Below are 21,990 nucleotides of genomic sequence, written 5' to 3'. Positions count from 1 at the left end.
GCGTTTATTCAACATACTTACATATTACATACCTATATACTCGTAGGTAAAACCCGCTGGACTGCGAGTAGGTACCTACGCCTCGAATATAAATTCGCAAAAACGATTTAATGCGTTGTACCTACATCTAATTAATTGTCGATACCTTCTGGCCATACACATAAATAATTAATGATAATAATATTATCATTAATCATTGTCGTAAATGTTCAAAATAATAGTGGATTAATAGAACATTTTTAATTAGGTATTTACAATATTAGAAAAATCATAAATTTAATATGGTAGGTACTAAACCTTAAAATATTCACTATATGCAAATATAAGCAGAATAGGTAAAGAGATTTGAAATTTAGACTTCATTAATCGGATTTAAGTCGTACTTTGGTGTAATTTTAATTGCGCAAAATGCACCTAAGAAATAGGATAAGTCGTAAATAAAATGCGAGCTCTATATATCATAACTATTTTAAAAATATAATAACACTTGGTGATCGTGGCCCGAGAAAGGGGGATTTGAGTATCCCTAAATTATATGGAGATATTCAGTGTATAATAGATACGTATTTTACATAAATTGCCAAGGTCTCAAAATGTGTAAACATTTTTTTTTTTTTAAAGATTTTACTAAGAATAAAAAAGAAACAATTATAAACAATTATTTTAAATTTAATAATATTATAGACTACCATATACGGTCATGTGGATATCATTAGATTATATTGAAATTATTAAATTTAATTTCACGTCATATATTTTTAATGTTAAATATTTATGTACTTTATACAATAATACTTATAGGACCGCGGGGACCAAGGTAAAATACTCTAGCACTTAGCCCCTCCGAATTCTATTAAGTATTCGCAATTCCGCACAGCATGCACCTAAGCTGATATTGAACATTCATACCGTCGAACCGCCGTATACGTTTAGTTTAACACCACACACGTATACAATTTATTAGATTAAATTCTATACTTAATTATGTTGTATTAGATATATATTATATCATTTACTTTAATAATATAACCATCATAATATCTTATATTTATAATATCGGAGACGGACGGACTACGGACTATCTGGAAACACTGTGGCACTGCGCACCCGACTATTTCCGCTACAGGTCTTGGCACCCTGCGCATTGGCCAAAGCAGCCAGCGCGCTCGTCTTGGCGCTCGCTCATCGCCAACAGCAGCTGCAGCTTCTCCCTCCTTTATCTATTTGTTTTGTTTTTTTTTCGTTTTCATTTTTTTCTCGTCTCGTATCTCGTTCATTACACATCTGAAGTTTTATTTTTACTCTTTACTGCTTTGGTTGTGTCGCTGTTATTATACTTACGAGTTACGGCGGCGTCGTTGTCGCTACCACCTGGGCTGAAAGTACAACAAAAGTACAAAACCATCGTCAATTTCGAATCGGGCAAATAATGCCCCTTTGCCGCATAACACTGGTAAATCGAATTTTCAAAATACCTATAAAAGTACACCGTACACACTCGACGAACAAATAATATTATTTTTTTTCCGCTGCTGGTATGTCGTTACCGCAAACTGTGACCACCTTCCTATATGTGCGGGGTTTCTGCATTGTATATCATTGTGTTTAGTTTACGTGTGTTCGTCTCTCACCTGGCAATAATTGTGGCATGCGATTACCTACTGTGTTTCTACTATTATTGTGTTCGTTTGACGAAGACTTGTCAATCAATTTTTTTTTCTACTTACTTATACTGCACGTATTTATTGGAATGATTTTATATCTTAGTTTAGTTGATTTCAGATGTGTACGCTTGTTTGTTATTGTAGTTGTTAATAAATTGTGAATCGATTGATTATGGATCTGAATGATAATCAATCTAATATCCCCGATCTCCATCTTAGTGATGTCAGTAAGTAAAAAAAAAATTAATTTTCAAATTATTCATTATAATATTAAGGTTGTACAGTGTATCATATAGATAGACTATATTATTGATAAAAAATATTTAAGTTTTAGTGTTTCTTTAATTCTGGGCTCTTTGAAAAATACTGTGATTTTTGGATCTTGAAAACAAGTATAATTAATTATACAATATTCATTTGATGGTTCTTGAGTTTATTTTGTCAAAATATTTTTAATTAATATAAATATTCAAATTCTCCTAAATATTTGTATTCACTTGTTGTTGTTCAGTGTTTTGCTTGTGCACGTTATAATATTTAATTACTTATGTATTGTCTGCTGCATAATGTTTGATTGCATCAATAAATATTTTTAATTGTATAAACTTATGGGAATAAGATATTCAATGCATATTATAATTTGAAGACATACAAAATAATTTTGTTTAAAATAAAATATTTGTTATTCAATATTCATTTTTTATTTTTGTATTTATAAATAGTTAAAATGTTTTAGTTTTTTATATTTTAATTATTGTCATTAAACAAATCATTATTTAAATATTTTTCTTATTTTTTATTTGTTATTATGGAGTATATTAATAATAATTAAAAAATATATTAAACATGTGGATAATATACCTAGACAAATTTTGCACACTAATTTTGCTTTAATTATGTTGCATTTTGTAGTAGTATATTATTACAAATATGTTATAAAATTAAATTATTACATTTAAAAATTAACATTATTTAGTCGAGGTCATTGAAGAGCACGTAAGAACTGACACTGTGCAACAAATGGACGGTCCATCATCAAATAATGGGCGAAGACCAATAGCTACACCATATATCAAAATAGTTGAACAGCCTGCATCAAAAGCTTTGAGGTTTAGATATGAGTGTGAAGGTAGATCAGCTGGAAGTATACCCGGAGTTAATAGCACTACTGAAAATAAAACCTACCCAACAATTCAAGTAATGCCATTAATAAAGTATTTTTATTAATTATAAAATTAATTTTTTCCTATTATAATAATTTTTTTGATTTTGGTTTCAGATAGTGGGGTATAAAGGGAGAGCAGTTGTTGTTGTATCCTGTGTCACAAAAGACAGACCATTTCGACCTCATCCTCATAACCTTGTAGGACGTGACAACTGTAAAAGAGGAATTTGTACTATTGAAATCAATAATGAATCAATGACAGCAAGTTTTCAAAACTTAGGAATACAATGTGTAAAAAGAAAAGATATAGATGAGGCTCTCAAAGTACGAGAAGAAATAAGAGTAGATCCATTTAGGAGTAAGTAAATTGTTAAACATATATACTATTTATTTATTAATTTAAAATTTTATTTAAACCAGAATGGAACACTATGTACATGTATTTTTAAATATTTTATAGCTGGATTTTCACATAAAGATAACCCAACTTCAATTGACTTAAATGCAGTAAGGTTATGTTTTCAAGCATTTCTAGGTGGTACACAAAAAGGAAAATATAGTATCCTTGAACCAATTGTATCAGATCCTATTTATGATAAAAGTTAGTTTGTTTAAATGTTATAAAATCACTAGCATTCAACTGTTATTATCTTAAATAACTTCTATATTTTTTATTTTATTTTAGAAGCGATGTCGGATTTAGTGATATGTAGATTAAGTGATGCAGCAGCTTCAGTTGTAGGTGGTAGAGAAATCATATTATTATGTGAAAAAGTTACAAAAGGTAAAATACAAATAAATTTTTTTTTTTTAATATTGTAATGTTTTCTTGTGTATATTATCAATTTAGATGATATCCAAGTAAGATTCTTTGAGGAAAAAGATGGTGTATGTACTTGGGAAGGTTATGCTGATTTTCAACCTTCAGATGTACATAAACAAGTGGCTATTAGTTTTAGGACTCCGAAGTATAAAGTAATGCAGGTAAATTCCAATTTTTATAAATTTTCAATGTACAAATTAACATATTTATGGATGAATATTTTTATTTAATTTTTAATTTAGATTGATGGTCCAATAAATGTATGGATTCAGTTAAAACGACCTACAGATGGCATGTGTAGTGAAGCTCGTCCATTTTTGTTCACTCCGGTTGATTCAGGTATGTCCCCCCAGAAATATGATAGGCTACCAGAAAAAAGTTTCAATGACTATTGGGCAGATGATCAACCAGAAGAAAAAGTACCGCTTAGCGTTTTTGATAAAAATAAAGATAATGAGGATGAAGATATTAAAGTGGAAATAAAAGATGAACCTATGGAGGTCAATGAGGATATATGTTATGACATTAATAAAGAGAATAAAGAAGATTCAATTAGTTCTTCTTCAGAGGTTATGGGTGAAGATTTGCGTGGAACTTACTCTAGTCTTCAAATGGCATTTAAAAATCCATGTTCCATACCTGAAAGATGTCAGAGTTACGAAGATGTATCAATTTTACCACCTAGACCTCCTAGCAGTTCTAAACCAAAGTTTGACAATAATACTGCACCACCGTTGCCACCAAAAAGAGTTAAAAAAAATCCTAGACCAACAAAATATCTTCCTACAGTACAAGAAAAACCATCAAAAATCAAACTGTTGCATAAATTATTGAGTATGCGGAAAAGAAGTAAATCAATGTGTTCATCGAATAGTAGTATCAATGAACCTATTAATGATACTCCTTTGACAGAAGCAGAAAATTATGCCTTATATACTTCTGTAGCACCTCATGCAGCCATGTCGGAGTTTGATGAATCGTCTATGTATTATAGTACTGTTGAAGGGGGCACAGTTACAACTGTAAAATAATGTAATCAAAAGATAGAGTTGACTATCATTTTGCTCAACATTTATCAAACAAATTGTTGAATTAAAAAAATAAACGTATCAGGGTTTTAAAATAATTTAATTTAATTATTGACTGGCAGTGAACATTGAAATATTTTGCTTGTACTAACAATTCAATTTTACTTAGTTTGATACTAGAGTATAATTTAATTATAGGAGTAGAGAAAATTAAGATCTAGTCCATAGTTAATAAAATTAACATATTAACAACTTTTTTTCTTTTTCATTATATAAATAATTGTATAACTTTTGTTTTTGATCATAATTTTCATGTTCTTTTTCTAATATTGTTTATGGGTATACATTTTTATATTGCAGTTAAATATTGTGAGCCAAGTTAATGTTCAAAAATATATTTTATTATTTTAAGTTTATACAATGTTTATTGATTTTTTTATTGCGCGTTATAGATCCAGCCATGTTGAAAAGGAAAAGACAGAAATTATCTAGCGAAAGTGAACTTTTGAGGCAATTACAGAGTGACCCTAGTGAGTAAAAATAATATAAATGACATATAAGCTTTTATAAACAACCCTGGGCGATGTAAGGTGATTTAAAAAAATGTTACTATTCGGTGCCGGTGTCATTCAGTTTATGTCAGTTTCATTTAATTAGCATGATACTAGTATTTATAAATTTAACGAACACGTGATAATGTGTATATCTCTGTACAAGCCTAATTGTGTTTCTTTCCTTTTCTATACATGTTCAAGTATAATATATACATATATTATATACATAGAAATTTTGTAGTTTATTTAATATTTAGTATGTGAAAATACAAGGAGAAGAAGGATCAAATAAAATTGAGGAAGTAATAAGTAAGTAAAAGTAGGGTAGAGTATTTCTTGGTTATTTGTGGTTTTCTTAAGTAGATTTCAAGATACTGGATGGGATATAATGTGTATTAGATTATGTTTCCTATTTTATTTAAAAAGAATACAAGCATGCAATACTTGAAATAAAATATTTATACAATTCTAGTACTTGAGCGCTTATATTAATTTTTATTTTAAAAAATGGTCCTTATTCCAAAATGTAGTTAAACTTTTGTTTAAATAATATTCTATAGTTTCTTAATCAGGGTTGGTAAATGAATATTACTTTCTCCACCTCTAAAAAAATATTTGCAGCACCTACGCAGTTAATAAATTTGTATATAGCTCCAATAAAAAAAAATTATCATGCAAATATACATAAATCAGGATTATAAATGATATTAGCTCTGTATTTTTTTTAAAGTAAGTACAAGAATAAATTATATTTTAATATGAAAAATATTTTTTAGTTGATTTGATACACCTAGTATTCCATCTTGTGTTAGATATATATTTGTTTTTCTAAATAGATTTTCTTAAGTAATTGTAGAATGTAGATCATTATCATCTTTTGTACATTATTTTCTTAAAACAATGTGATTTATCATGTTTAGAATTTTATTTCTGTTTGTAATTGCTTTATTTGTTAAGTGTTTTCTAACAGTAACATTTGCATGCCATTGCTTTATTTTTTAATTGTAACAAAATTCTGTTTTTATTATTAATTCTATTATTTTAGGACTTATGGCTCAACCTTCTAATTTTATCGATGGAATGGTTATTGACCAATTGTCTATTTCTGTCAAAGAAGAACCAGGTTCGAATTACATATTTTCAAATTTTTACATTCAAAAATTAATATTACTTATATTTATTGTATATTAGAAACTAGTCCCAATCCTTATAGTGGTTTATATCCACTTCCAAATTCAAGTGTTCTTGGTCAACATTCACCTATGTATAACTCGAGAACACCTTCGCCACTTGAATACCAGTTCCCAAATGTAAATTCTAGCTCAATGTTTGGGCAGAATACATTACTGAAGACCAATATTATTCGACCACCTACAGGTAAAATAATTTTCATTCTATCTCTAATATAGAACATTATGATAAAGAAAAAATAAAGTACATAACTAGCATTAAAATATATATTGTATATTAATACACTACTGCTAGATAATACAACTTTATATGCCAATGATAAATGGTAAAATCAAAAAATTCTTAAAAACATATAATGATTGATTTTTTTTAAAGCTTGTTGATAATAATAGTTAAAAAGCATCAATAATATTTTATTATTAAATTAATGTTACAATTAGAAGCTAGTGCCTAAAAATTTTCTTTTTTTAAAATATTTTAATTTTAAATTTACATGATAAAACACTTTGTTCAAAATAATTTCATGATTATTTTTAAGTTGAAACATATACTTATTGCTCAATGCTTTAATCTTCTATTTCTGATTTTGTTATAAAAAATAACTTAAAATTAATATATTTTAATAATTTTTATGGAATTATACAGGGATTCAAACTAATTGTGGCACAATCAGTGGTTGTACTATTACAGAAGTATGTCCTACACTTAATAGTCAAAATACATCATCTCAAAAAAATTATGCTCCACCAACAACCATAACTATAACACCTTTACCATGTCCAACAGAAGGCAATAATGAGCCTAATCTTATGGAAACTACATTCTCAAGTTTAGATCGTTTAGATTCTAGTGATTTGAGGGAATTTACCTTGTTGGAAGACAGTGAACACGTGTTGTCAGCTAATTTGTCAGCTAGTTTACATTTAGCTGAGAATAGTGCTCAAGGAAAGCCTGATGAAGAAATAGTAGTTCAAGAAAATATAAATATGTCGGACAGTTTTGATAGGATTGCCGACAATACTCTCAATGAATTCTGTGAGATTTACACCAAACGTAATTAATTATTGATTGTTAAAATATCTATTTATAACTTTGTTAGGTAAAATATTATATATAATATACACCGTTTTCTTTTTACATTACTTCTATACAAATTTTATCCATTTGACATCTTTTTTTGTAAATAAACTATCAAATGTTTGCAATTGAAGAATGGACATCTGTTGAAAATATATATAAAATAAAATATTGACAAACTCAAAGTTACCATATGAGTTAATATATTTTTTATTTTACCTGTTTCCTGATATATTTCACTACTAATTCAATTTGTTCTGGGTCATTACATTCTTTATTGAATACTCTACGCCATACCATACTAGCTAAGACCATATCATTACTGAGCCATCCTTCATCATAACCTACTAATGCTCCTCGTAACTGATCACTCAATTCCTTTATTTGTCGATGCCGAACATCTGAACTTACCTAATAGTATTAAAATGGTTATTATTTATATATTTTATTATGTTAAAAGTTCCTTTTTGTTAATTAGTAATAATGTTACTTAAAAATTATGATTAATCATTTTTTTTCTCAAACCATATAAGCTTATTTATAGATTTGTATGTTTAAAATGTAATATAATACCACTTATAATATTATGAAAGTCATATATACGTGTAATTTTTTTAGCTGTCATAGAGCAACTTATCTCCTGAAAAACTTACAGTTGCTAATTTTTTAGAACGAAATTCAACATCATTCCATAATGCTTCCATGAGAAAATTTCTAATCATAGTTCCTTTAGTACCTTCATTCATTAAACGTACAAATATCATCCATAAGTGAAGTTCTGTTATAATAAACCATGAATTGAATGTATCTGGTAAGTTAAGTTCTGAAAATGAATAATAGTTTTAAGAAAGTAAAAAGAATGTTTAAATAAGTATGTTACACTTATTTTATTACTTGACATGATCTGATCAAAAGGAATTTGATCAACCAATTTTTCATATAAAATCCAACTATTTGCTTCATATTTCTATAAAATGCCAGTGTTTAAATAATTAGGTATAAAAGTGATCAAAATATTAACAAGAGAAATGTTGATAGTATAATATTGTTTATTTACTTACTGACTTATTTAGCGGATTCATTATTTGAAATCTGTCAATAAATTCAGAAACCTTACTTTTAGTTTTAACACTAACAAAATCTGTGACAGCATGGCGTTTTGAGATTACAAAATTTGTATTATTTGGATATATTGAGCCATTTGATTTTATAGCAATACAAACTGATCTAGCTTGGAAAGTCAAAATATTTCTCATCGGCACAAGCAACTAAAAGAAAAATACTTAGTTACTAACCTGTTATTAGTAATAAGTTTATAAATTCTTTTTATGATTTAAATAACAGATATTTGATTGGCATTTTTTTTGGGCGTGGGGGGGGGGGAAACAGAGCTTATTATCGAGTAAGTTTAAAAAACACCAATTCCTAATTAACTTATCTATTCTATATACATTTAAAAATAAAATATGTAAAAAATTATACTTGTTATTTTTTTTTTTGAGCCTCAGAAATCTAGGAATATATTTAAAGGTGACTAATACAACTTAATCCAACATAATATATTGAAAATAATAAGTGTTTGAGGTTACTTGAAAACATCAAGTCAAAATATAACAAAATGTTTAATAATTAATTCTCAGAAATACTGTGTACAATCGCTTTTAGTTAATACATTGTTTTGGAAAATGAAAATTTTTAAACAGTTAATATAATGTTTAACAAAAGCAAGAATTTAAAGATAAATTCATTAAATAGTAAGTATATTATTAACCTTTTCTTTTTTAAGCTATCGTCATTAAATATTGGATAAAGTATTAATACCACAACTAAGATATTATACCTGTAATATCTTAATTTGTGATGAATAATAAACAATCATTTTCAATCATTCATATTTTGTTTTATTATTTATAACTTAAAAAATATGGAAAATTATGATTTAGAGGTTTTCTGAAACTAGGTAGATACCATTAATTCATCATAATGATGTATGTCGTAATCAAAAGTGGAATATTAATACCATAGGCACCAGGTTTTGAAAATATCTTTGAGGGTTGAATTTACTACTTTTCTGCTTTAATTTTTGCCTTTCAAAATAATTGAAATATGTGGTCTAAGAGTAGGAGGAAGAAGGGAGACACATGAAGGAGCCTACTTAAATTTTTTTTGTAATGAACAAATATGAGGGAACACTCAAAATTGTATGAAAAATGTTCTTGAATCTCAGATCAGATTCTGTAAACACGGTTTAGGAAAATACTTTTTTTAGGAAGAAAGATATTTTGCATCAGTAACCCATTGGGGGCTGCGACCTGGAGTCCCCTGTGATTATTACAATATAATACGTATGAAGACAGACTTACCATTTGATCGAACTTTAATTGACGAGTTACCTTGCACGAGTAAATAATTTGTAATGTACCTACTAATTCAACTATTAACTACTGGGCAATTTTGAATATTGCACAAAATTTTGTAATATTTCACTTGCTTGCAGACAGTCTGACAGTAGTTTGTATTGGTTGATGAATAAATTGGCTAACGAGCTGGTCTTCGACGGGGCTATTGCCTGTTATATAGTTGGTACCTTATAAGTACAAACCATGAATTAAAATTATAATATTAAAAACAACATTCTTGATAACGCTTATCGGCCGTTTCGCAGTAGTATCACTGAATACATTTCATTTCAATTCATCCAATGGTCGTATAACCGGTTATCATCGACGAACCAGGGTATAGACGAAAACTTGGAGCATACGCGGGTGTTACGGCGATAAGCGATAAGCTAGAAAACTGGAGAAGAAAATCAGACACCGTACATCAGTACATCACCGTAAACGAAGTCGGATGTCTAGTGATGAGCAGTTGACTAGTGACGACCGACATAAAACAAATAACAACAACAATAACAACAATAATAATAGTAACAACGATCAGCAGTACTGCAGTAGTGACAATAATTACCAATAAGTCCGTCGGTCCGCCGCGGGTTTCCTCGCGCAAGTTGCCGTCGTCGCTGCCTTCTAAGCCGACTGCCGAGTCAAGTCGGCGCGGAAGTTGCGTGCGTGCGTATTGTGCGCGATCTGCACCCGTCCTGTTTCGGTTTTCAGCGTTTTCACGGCAATGCGCCCCGCCGGCCAATTACTATTTGGTCAACGTTCGTTCAGAGGTGTTCCCCTATGCACGTCCGCCACTGTCGCGGATTGAACACCGTCCATCTGTCCGGGTAATGGTCTCTAATTATGGGCGCGCAGCAGACCAAGGATCGCGCCCTGACCTCAGGATCGCTGACCGTGCGCAGCATCAGGTCCAAGCCGCGGTTTTCCAACGTCAAAGACGGAAAGAACCAAGGTCTCAACATATTCACCGAACACAGTGGTGAGTATGCGATACTCATATATTATTATACATCACAGATGTGTTAGATGTGAGTCACAGACACTATCAATAACTATAATGTATTAATGTGCCATGTACTGCTGTATAATATCTAAATCATTTCAATTTGTCATTTTACAGTATACAGCTAAAAGTAAAAAAAAAAAAAAGATGGGAATGTTCTCTGTTTAATTGGCAACACAATTAAGTACAGTTTAATAAATATAATTTTCATTTAAAAATAGGTATACAACAATTTAAAATATTAGTGCACACTTTTTAATAGGTTATGGGTATAGTAGATTAAGTAGATAAATGTTAGTCAGTACTTGAATAATTTTTTTAAGCTCTAATTAATTACTATGTTATTTGACAATTTTAAAGTTTGATTAATAACTGATAATTAATACTATAGTAAACCATTTAGTAAAATATAAATTATATTTAGTATATTATATCCATATACTTTAACTAATCTAACCAATAGGTGTCATATCCATAAATTTAAACAAACTGTACAAAATAATGATAGGTAATTAGGTATAAGTTTAAAGGTAGAATTAAGTTCATGATTTTTTATTACAAGTTAAACAAATATGTATCTAATAATTTATGATTTTAAACCAACTTTAAATTACTAAAATCATCTTAATTTTGTACCTATATTTGATTATATTTTATGGCAGTAAGTAAATTGAGATAACGATTAGTATAGGAATAAGGTTTATACAAAAATAATTAAATTTTAGCGAAATAGGTACCGATACTTATTATATAATTATGTATCAACTATTTAAATCAAATGATAGCGTAATCGAGTTTAACTAAACATTGAATTAAATCTACTTTACTGAAATTTATTATAGTTTCAATAATACAATAAATTATCAAGTAATAGGTTGTCATGTATTTGTAATTGTATTGAAATATAGATTTATTGATGTTAATTAGGTACTAAATAATTATAATATAGGTACTTAATATAAGCTGTAAGTTTCATTTAACTAGTTTTTTTGATTAAAAAATATGAGTTCATTTATTATTTTTGTAGACCAATTATATAGTTAATCATAACTTAAATATTATAAAATTATAGAATCAGTTTATAATAATTTAAAATTATTTGAAATATAAATAATATTTTTAATACTATTAATTACATATTCTGAAATGTAGTAAATATTAGTTATATTTATTTAATAATTTAAAATTACAATTTATTTTTGCAGAAGCATTATTACAAAGCAGACCTTTACCTCACATACCAGATCTTCCTGATGGTGATCCTCCGGGGACCATTCCTTCAGGTGGTGGGAGTTCAGGTGGTTCAATTGGTGGAACAATTTCAAGCAATTTAGAATCTTCAATTCGATGGACATCAAAAGAAAACTTATTGCAATCCCAAGAAGATGATGATCCACAGTTATTTGTTGCTTTATATGATTTTCAAGCAGGCGGTGACAACCAACTTAGTCTTAAAAAAGGTTATTGTTAAATAATCACTCATTGATTTTTAGGTTATAAATAATATTTTTTTTATTACTTTTTTGAATAGGAGAACAAGTTCGTATATTATCTTACAATAAAAGTGGTGAATGGTGTGAAGCACATGCATCACCAGGACAAGTTGGATGGGTGCCATCAAATTATGTTACACCCGTTAACTCATTAGAGAAACATTCTTGGTATCATGGTCCTATATCAAGAAATGCTGCTGAATATTTGCTTAGTTCTGGAATAAACGGTAGTTTTTTAGTCCGAGAGAGCGAAAGTTCTCCAGGTCAAAGATCTATTTCATTACGATATGAAGGGCGTGTTTACCATTATCGCATTAATGAAGATACCTCTGATGGAAAAGTATATAATATACTATTATTATTATTTCAGCTATTAATTTTTAAATCAGAATGGCATTTGATATTTATAATTGCTTTATTGTATCTAGGTATATGTGACTACTGAGAGTCGTTTTAATACCCTTGCTGAATTAGTTCATCATCATTCAATGCATTCTGATGGTCTTATTACACAACTTTTGTATCCAGCTCCTAAACATAACAAACCTACTGTATTTGCACTTAGTCCTGAACCTGATGAGTGGGAAATTAATCGGACAGATATTGTTATGAGACACAAACTTGGTGGAGGACAATATGGTGATGTTTATGAAGCTGTATGGAAACGATATAATATGACTGTTGCCGTCAAAACCTTGAAGGTAATTATTTTATTTTTTAGGAATTTTTGAAAATTAATTTTTTTTTAATTTTCCTATTGTGATGTTAATTTATTGTGGTATCAGTTTTGTGTCTGTATACTTGCAACGATTTTTTAACATGATAAATTTAATAATTTCACAGGAAGACACAATGGCACTCAAAGATTTTTTAGAAGAAGCGGCCATTATGAAGGAAATGAAACATCCAAATTTAGTTCAATTGCTAGGTATAATATAATAGTTTAAAATTGAAATTTATTGTTAATATTAATTATTCATTCACATTTTTTGTTTATTCAAAATGTTTAGGGGTTTGTACTAGAGAACCACCATTTTATATAATAACAGAATTTATGAGCAAAGGAAATTTGTTGGATTATTTACGGCAAGGCAATAGGGAAAATATTAATGCAGTTGTACTTATGTATATGGCCACTCAAATAGCTAGTGCAATGAGTTATTTAGAAAGTCGCATGTTTATTCATAGGTAAATGTTTTTAAAAATATTAATTTTTATTAGTTGAGTGCTTATAATTTGTTATTATAGGGATTTGGCTGCACGTAACTGTCTTGTTGGAGAAAATCATCTTGTTAAAGTTGCTGATTTTGGTTTGGCCCGATTAATGCGAGACGATACATACACAGCACATGCAGGTGCAAAATTTCCTATAAAGTGGACTGCTCCTGAAGGCTTAGCTTATAATAAATTCTCAACCAAAGTATGCCTTATTTAAATGGTATTTTAAATTAATTTTTAATGTAAAATATTTTTTTCATTTAAGTCTGATGTGTGGGCATTTGGTGTTTTACTATGGGAAATTGCCACATATGGTATGTCACCATATCCTGGAGTTGATCTAACTGATGTTTATCATATGCTAGAAAAAGGATACAGGTACAATAATACATTTTTATAGAATCTTATTTTAAGCTTTGTACTTGTAATTTAGCTGCTGGACTCTTATAAAATTGATGTATTAAACGTGAACTAAATCAATATAATTAAGTTTAAATTATAAATGAATGAAAGTTTACATGCATGTTGAGTGATACATTTTGTGAGGTCCTGGGAACTTGGTATTGCTGAGGTACTAGTGTTACGATAAAATTTGAAGAGAAATTTCTTTGTAAGGATCTGTTCAAATTTGAATTAAAAAATAATCTACTATAAAATTTTTTTGGTTTTTTTTTAGTTAGGAATTTATATTATTCCTTGAATCTCTTGATATTATCTATTCATATTAGAACAATAATTATTGTTTTATCCTCGAGCTCATACATTTAATATACTAACATTAGTATAATAATATCATTTTATTTTTTCAAGAATATATTAGTAAAATTTAATTCAGTAGCAGAATGCGCATTCATAACAATTAACTATTAGTAAAAATATGATTAGATATTAACTTAAAAAAGAAACAATAATTATTCAATACTATGGCATATGTGTTATTTTAAAATACTGCAAGTGTCCCTAATATTACATTTAGGGGTTTATTAATTACCCTTGAAGAGTTGGGAGTGATTAGCTGATGAGGTTGAAGATTATTGGTGGTGGTAGTGAGTTTTATTTGTGGGATTTTCTTCCATCAAAATTTATTGGTGTTCAATTTTTAATAGAATATTCAATTTTTAATTCTATGCATTTTTTGTTAAAAATTATGAAAAATTGACAACCATAGATTATATTTAAACAAACACATATTTTATTATTAGAATGGATTGTCCACCTGGATGTCCACCAAATATATATCAGCTAATGAAACAGTGCTGGCAATGGGCTCCAAATGAGAGGCCGTCTTTTAAAGAAATTCATCATGCTTTGGAAAATATGTTTCAAGAATCAAATATTATTGAAGGTAAAATTAATTCAACATAAAAAAAATATATAATTAATTTATATATTAGAATAGAGTTGTAATAAATAAAGGTTTCTATTGTTTATTGTAGAGGTGGAAAAACAATTACAAGGGAGCTCAACACCCCAACTATCACATAAAAAGGCTCACGGTAATAATTCAAATATCATGGGTACCTCCTTGGAATCTAGTGGTAAACTATATTATTATTTAAATTAAAAGTGTTTGAAATATTTTATAAATACTAAATATTTTTCAGAAGCAATTACACAAGTTGAACGTAATTTGTCTACATTTGGTGGACCAGTGGTGAAAGGAAGCCTTGTGCAATTACGACGTCCGACTAATAAACGTGGAAAAACAGCACCGGCACCACCAAAACGTACTAGGTAAGTTTGTTATATTTTTAGTTATTATCTAATTATTAAAAAACCCTGCAACATTTTATATTTTCAGTTTGTTGTCATCGTGCAGTTCATTTAGGGATTCACATTATGGTGGTCCAGTAATGGCTGATCAAAACGATGCAGCTATGTCTCTTCCTCCACAACATTTTTTCGAAGACAACTTTCCACCAAACGGTTTGTTTAATTCAAAAAGTATATGAATAAAAGTTTGACATTTTACATAATCAATATTGTTCCTTTTATAGGCCTAATACATATTAATTAACCAAATTATATTAAAAAATTTGCTAATCTGAATTAAATAATAAATATAATAATATGCTATAGATGTAAATTAATTAGCAACTAACAAATTATAAATTTAAAAATCTTAAAAAATATTTCATGTTTAAAAAGAGATTTATTTTTGATTCGTTATTGAGGAGGGATGATTGTATTTAATTTGAACAAATAATCAAAGCACAATGTTCTATACTAAAAACTTAAAATTTACATAATTTATGTGGGGGCAATGTAATTTATAAATAAATAAAAATTAATAATTATTTTGTATGCATTATGAATAATTATGTATGAGTCAAGTGGCGTACGCAGGATTTTACAATGGGGGGGGGGGGGCTTGAAAATAAAAATTATTACGATCTATACATAGTACAATAAGTAATAATAATAAATGTACAGACAATTAACAGGAATAAGCACATGAGGAGGGAATCACACATTTGTGACACTTTAGTTTTAACTTGAGTTATCAAATCACGGCACCATTTTCTCTTAAGGCGTCTGGTTGAGTTACCTGGAAGTGTTTGTGAAGTTAACTTATTGATTAATTGGTTAAGAATATCTTGAAGTTTGGCGTGGAAGCGTTTATAGAAGATAGCAGCTGTATCGTCGATGGAAGGTAATTTGGGGTCGGAGTTTAGGGTCTCCTTCGAAACGAACCAAGGTGCACCAGTGATTAAACGATGAGTGATGTTTTGGAAAGCTTATATAGTTTTCTTGTTCGAGTTCTTAGCGGAACCCTAGATTACTATACTGTATGTCCATATTGGTTGAAGAAGAGTTTTATAGAGAATGATTATGATGGGTAGGGTAAGGTTCGAACGAAGCAGTGGTCTTAGCACTCTTAGCAGGTGAAGTCTGGAATTAAATGGAGCGCATTGGCTTAAAAATTAAAATAGTTGCTTTTTTATTTCTTACTTAAATTAAGCATAAAATAAAAAAAAAATGAACAAATTATATATAAATGTATATTATAATACCTATATAATATTTATTATTTTATTAATATTTTTTAGTCCGTGGTTCTAATAAATGGGTAAATACACGCTATATTAAATAGTTGGTAGATTTAAGAAAAAAAATAATAATACGGGCAATGGGGGGGAGGGGCTTCAGCCCGTTAGCCCCCTTCCCCTGCGTACGCTACTGTATGAGTCTACTTCTTGCAAACAAATTATTTGTTAATTTTTTGATGAGTTATCATAATGTTTTGTTTTTAGTAAAAGTAAAGCGTTAATACTTGTTAGCGGTATACTGAAAATTTTTTTTGGAATATTTTTTGAAGTCTTATGTCTATTAAATCATTGTTTTGGCTTTAAATGTGGTTGCAGGAATTACCAAAGAGTTGCAAAATGTAGTTAACAGTCTTGCCGATAGCGATGGTGCTAGTGAGGAAAGCGCCGAACCGGTAGAAACCGAAAACGAGTGTACTCACATACCGCAGTTGAACCGAGTCCATCGTGGTTCCCTCACCAAAAAGACGTCCAAACACCAAGCGTCACACCCACTTTACCAAAGAGACACTGGCAACTTAGACACACCAAAGGTCGCGGCGCTGGAAGTGCAAAACGTGAAGCGCGCCATCAACCGCTACGGCACGTTGCCAAAGGGGGCGCGCATCGGCGCATACCTAGAGTCGCTGAGACACGGCAACGGCGAGTCGGCCGAAACGGGAACCGCCAAACCGCCGGCCAGCTTGCACCGCAGCACCAACATGCCGTTACGTCGACCTTTCCAACAACCAGGTAATATGACTAGGAGTAACTCGTCGACAAATTTTCAGCCTTCCTCGCCGCGGACTGTCCGCGCCCAACCGACAGCACCGCCAAACCTCGCGGATCTCGAATTCCCGCCGCCGCCACCGCCCGAAGACCTCGACCACGAGGAAATGTCCACGTTCCGATTCGGCGTGAGTCTCAGGCACAGAGAACCGTCGACGGACTCGTGCAACAGTGCCAAATCGGAACCGGCCAGACTGAAGTGCGTCGCGGCACGCAAGGACAGACTGCATCCGGCCGAGCAGAACAACAAACCCGGGGCGGCGGTCGAGCCGTCGCCCGTTTTGTCGAAAAAGAACATTGCGGTCGCCGAAGTGTCACCGTCATCGGACGAAGACACCGCCGCCAAAGACGTGAAAAGTCTCGTGCCGGACATCATGAAAGAGATGATGGAACTGAAACATCAATCCGCGATCGGTGACAAGAAGACGACCACGGTGGGCGGCGGTGGCGTCGCGGGCAAGGAAGACCAGCAGCAGCGGCCTGCGTCTCCGGTCGACTTCAAGACGAGCCTCAGGAAGGTGAGCGCCAAGGACGAACGCGATCAATATCACCTCGTTCACCACAATCACCAGCAGCAACAGTTGCAGCGCATCGACAACAACATTGCGGAAATCAAATCACAATTGAAAAAAGTGAAAATCGACGAGAAAAAAGACGGCGGCGATTTGGTGGAATCTACCGGTGACGGCGGCGATGGCGGCGACGACAAGAGGCGGAGCACCGGCAGCATAAGCAGCTTGAAGAAACTTTGGGAAGGCGAGAGCCCGCCGTCGGAAGTAGCAGTGGCGGTGACAGCGAAGGAAAGACGGGTCTGGCCGCCCCCGCACGACGACAACCGACCGGCCGTGCCGGTGAAGCCGTCGTCGGCGGCGGCAGCAGCTGCCGCCGCCGCCGCCGCCACCAAGTCGTCCAACAAATCCAACGCGATATACGCGACTCCGGGCGCGGTGTCCCCGTCCAACATCGTGGAACAGTGGCAGACGGTGGACAACAGTCTGCGGGCCCTACGCGCCGCGCCCACCGTCACGTCGGCCGGCTGGCTGTCGCTGTCCGACAAGGTGGGCGGCTTCCACTCGTCGTGCCTCAACTACGCGGACACCGCGGCCCCGCCGAACCTCAGGTTTCACCTGCGCGAGCTGCTCAACAGGTTGGAATCGCAGTCTAGGCAGATGCGGTCCGCGGGCGGTGGCCGTCAGCAGGCCGACCACTCGACCATATTCCAAACGCTGGACGGCACCCTCAAGGACATACTGAACGTCATACAGAGATAAAACTCGCGGGCCCGCCGCCGCCGAGTGTAGTCGTATTGTTCTACACAAAACACTTACCTTACTACCTATTATAATATATTTTATTATCATATATACTTATGAATATTATTATGTATTACACGCTTGCTCTGCGAATATACCGCCCCGACGCCGCGGCGTCACATTCCTTTAACGATATATATTCTATACGGAATTATTTATTATTTTTTATTATTATGGTTATTATTATTATTATTATTATAATTATTTTGAGTTTTGACTGTGCAGACTTAATATATATATATACTTTCTCTTATGATAATATTTGAAAACAACAAAATAAGTGTATACTTGAAACATTAGCATTATAATAATATTATATACGTATACATGTTACGTGTATGATGCGTGAGTGTGTGTGACTTCGATGTCGACACATCAATTGTCGTTATTATTTCCATTGTTACGTTTTGACAATAACGTCCCGATGTAAATTCTCATTTCCGTCATTATTTAATATGTTTCTTTGTATTTCTCGATTATCGAACTGATCGGTTTTTGATCAACTGACGGTCAAACGTATAATTATAAATACTTTTATTCTCTACGCCCCGAGTTGTAGTTGTTCCCTTCCGTCGTAAAGTACCAGTAACACCAACAATATTTCGGTAACACTACACACTATATCCTTGCGCTTTTTCGTTTTTAATTGTCAAGCGTTCAGTTTATTGGTAAACAAAAAAAAAGTAATTATATCGTGTACTTCGTATTTGTATACAAATTAGAATCATAGACAATATTGTATATTATACTACAATATAATGTATACATTTTACATTTATGAAATCATTCCAAGTGTGTTGTGCAGCAAAAATGAGACATCGGCCCTTTGCTTAGTCCTTTGGTAAACGCATTCCGTCGTTTAATATTCGAACTGCTCATAAAAGGTATACACGAGAGGTCCCCAAGAATAAAATTTAATATGTTAATTATAATAATAAATAATAAAACCATTACACGTAATATTTTTTATCGCTTTAGACTTGTTTTTTTAGAAGTGTTCCCGCGACGTCATGTGATTTTTTTTGGACTTGTGGGTTTATTCATATTATTATGAAAACATATTCTTACTATATTTATTATGAAAACCAGTAGAGTATTTAATTAAGTCCCGATATTAGTACTCTACTTGAATTGGTTTTTATTTACTACCGAGTTGACAGAGATTTATGTGAGCAGTAAGGTCGGCATACAAAGATTATTATTATACCCATTTGTTTTTTCTTTTTATGTGTTTGGTCTCTACTTATTCCATTCTGAACGGAAGATAAAATGCGCGTTTATGTGTGTGCGTGTGTGTGTATGTATGTGTGTGTGTCTGTAAATTTATTTCGTCACTAATTTTTTTTTATATTTCTACCTAAAAAATTAAACTGCCCATATTTTGTTGCTCAATGATTTGTTAATTTTTACCATACCTGTAAGATGATTACACCATGATATCGATTTATATCTTCTTTGTGTTTTTTATGTGTATGATTTTTATTATTATTATTATTATTATTATTATTAATTACATATTTAACCCAACCCCACTTCCTTGTTTTCCCTCTTGTTCGATACACGTATCGTTAATGAATCGTACGCCTGCATCTTATTGTAAAAATGCGGTTTTTGAGTCTTTGATCAACGTAATATTTAATTCAATTATATATATAAAAAAAATTGAAAAGACTGAAATGATTTTGTCCACTGGTAGGCCTTTATAAATTATTAATATTGCGGTAGCATAATACACACATGTTCATCGCAATATTGTGTGCGTATAAGAGAGAAAAAAATATCTTTAAATATACTATGTAGATCTACGTACCTAATCATATAATTTATATATATATATATTATGTCTATGTAATAAAAATAAAAATGTTTCATTTTAAAATACTGATCTAGTCTTTATAGTAGTAGGTTATATTTTTTTTCGTATCAAAAATGCACGTTATACCTAAATATTATATTATTTTCTAATTTCTATTAATAAATCTTACGATGTGTACTGTTTTTGCGCTCCGTCTGTCTTCATATAAGTTTTACGTCTATTATTATATTAGATATATAGAACTTACTGTGCGGAAGCAAATGTAAAATATTTATTACAACGATATTATTTTATTTTATAAATCAATAATGTATGTTAATATAATATATATATAAAAAAATAATAGTGAGTACTATAAGATATACTATTGACAATGTTACGATTAGAAATAAATGTAATTTTTATAATATTTAAATATTGTTGTAAAATCGTTTGTTTATTTTGTTCGTTTTCATCAATTATTGACTGACTCCACTTCAATTCCTGACTGTAATAGTGCTTATACTATAGGTCCTATAGTTGACTATTACTTATAGAGCTATAGCGATTTTGCAAGTCTGGTATTTGAATAGTTAACGCGTCTCTGCAACTGCAACCCATCATAATCTACATTCTACCTATACACATCCTGTCCGGCAAGAGAAAACGCCGCGGACTTACGAAAATAGGTTCTTCTGTGCATCACCACATGATATCTTGCGTGGAACAACCGGTATCGATGGCAGGGATGCACATGTTCTCTCGGTGGATAGAGCGCGTAGCCGTACCGATATGGAAGATCACAATAACGTGCGATTGTAAGTAACATTTAAGAAATTTCTAATCGTTAACAAATTGTTTACTTATATTAAAGTATAACGGATGGCGAACCTTCCCGAAAATTAATTATAAAGTTATTGTTTTCAGGGCCGGATTAAGGTTTTTGCCGCCCATTGGCCGAAATAAATTTACCACCTAAAAAAATGAGCTATTTCATTTCAGCCGTTAAAATTTGCCGCCCTAGGCTTAGCCTAAACAGTCTTAAGCGGTAATACGGCTCTGCTCTATACTAACATTCTAAATCCCAGGTTTCTAAAAGTATTTATAAATAAAATAAACTAATAAACTGTGCATCTTCATACACGTTCAAATGATACATTAGCAATATGCTAAATACACTACCTATATATTATACATTTTTAGTTTTTGTACGATATGATTATTTAATGACAATTGATTTATAATTACCGTCGATTAATATTGTACACGAACGTGGGGCAGTCTGCGTTCGGACGAATTGCCGTTTTACTCGCATAATAGAATGGCTGAATTTTATACATTGGAATTATTATACTTATTTAATACTTTTTTTAAAATTACTTTTAATAATTTTAATTTAGTTATTTAAAAGTGGCCAAATTACAATTTGAATAAGGATTTGAAGGTTTG

The 21,990-nt window shown here is 31.4% G+C and overlaps 3 protein-coding genes across 7 annotated transcripts; 2 read left to right on the top strand and 1 right to left on the bottom strand.

The window, feature by feature from the left end:
- The first annotated feature begins 1,146 nt into the window (after window positions 1–1,146).
- LOC132923277 (embryonic polarity protein dorsal-like) lies at window positions 1,147–7,687 on the top strand. Of its 4 annotated transcripts, none has more exons than XM_060987173.1 (12): window positions 1,147–1,453; window positions 1,809–1,891; window positions 2,641–2,861; window positions 2,944–3,187; window positions 3,290–3,430; window positions 3,515–3,613; window positions 3,680–3,813; window positions 3,895–3,991; window positions 5,133–5,210; window positions 6,280–6,357; window positions 6,426–6,611; window positions 7,071–7,687. In XM_060987173.1, the coding sequence occupies exons 2-12, from the start codon at window positions 1,837–1,839 to the stop codon at window positions 7,484–7,486; spliced, it is 1,749 nt and encodes a 582-aa protein (XP_060843156.1). In that variant the 5' UTR covers window positions 1,147–1,453; window positions 1,809–1,836; the 3' UTR covers window positions 7,487–7,687. The 4 variants fall into 4 exon arrangements, with proteins under 4 accessions (XP_060843156.1, XP_060843146.1, XP_060843139.1 ...); XM_060987163.1 differs by having other exon boundaries at window positions 1,783–1,891; XM_060987156.1 differs by having other exon boundaries at window positions 1,773–1,891.
- LOC132923294 (ubiquinol-cytochrome-c reductase complex assembly factor 1) lies at window positions 7,483–10,130 on the bottom strand. The gene is made up of 6 exons (XM_060987192.1): window positions 9,866–10,130; window positions 8,564–8,770; window positions 8,397–8,469; window positions 8,156–8,325; window positions 7,722–7,913; window positions 7,483–7,645 (listed from the first exon to the last, which is right to left on the bottom strand). Exons 1-6 carry the CDS (start codon window positions 9,866–9,868, stop codon window positions 7,571–7,573), a joined length of 720 nt encoding a protein of 239 aa, XP_060843175.1. The 5' UTR covers window positions 9,869–10,130; the 3' UTR covers window positions 7,483–7,570.
- A 134-nt stretch (window positions 10,131–10,264) lies between these two features.
- LOC132923256 (tyrosine-protein kinase Abl) lies at window positions 10,265–20,977 on the top strand. 2 transcript variants are annotated; one of them, XM_060987131.1, is made up of 13 exons: window positions 10,265–10,883; window positions 12,113–12,367; window positions 12,439–12,740; window positions 12,829–13,101; window positions 13,244–13,328; window positions 13,411–13,588; window positions 13,649–13,820; window positions 13,884–13,996; window positions 14,821–14,963; window positions 15,055–15,156; window positions 15,226–15,352; window positions 15,420–15,544; window positions 16,984–20,977. In XM_060987131.1, exons 1-13 carry the CDS (start codon window positions 10,748–10,750, stop codon window positions 18,702–18,704), a joined length of 3,732 nt encoding a protein of 1,243 aa, XP_060843114.1. In that variant the 5' UTR covers window positions 10,265–10,747; the 3' UTR covers window positions 18,705–20,977. The 2 variants fall into 2 exon arrangements, with proteins under 2 accessions (XP_060843114.1, XP_060843105.1); XM_060987122.1 differs by having other exon boundaries at window positions 10,266–10,883; window positions 15,223–15,352.
- Window positions 20,978–21,990: the final 1,013 nt, after the last annotated feature.

The sequence above is a fragment of the Rhopalosiphum padi genome, chromosome 1, assembly GCF_020882245.1.
Source record: "Rhopalosiphum padi isolate XX-2018 chromosome 1, ASM2088224v1, whole genome shotgun sequence".
NCBI classification, from domain to species: domain Eukaryota; kingdom Metazoa; phylum Arthropoda; class Insecta; order Hemiptera; family Aphididae; genus Rhopalosiphum; species Rhopalosiphum padi.
This window is presented reverse-complemented; position numbering and strand designations above follow the sequence as displayed.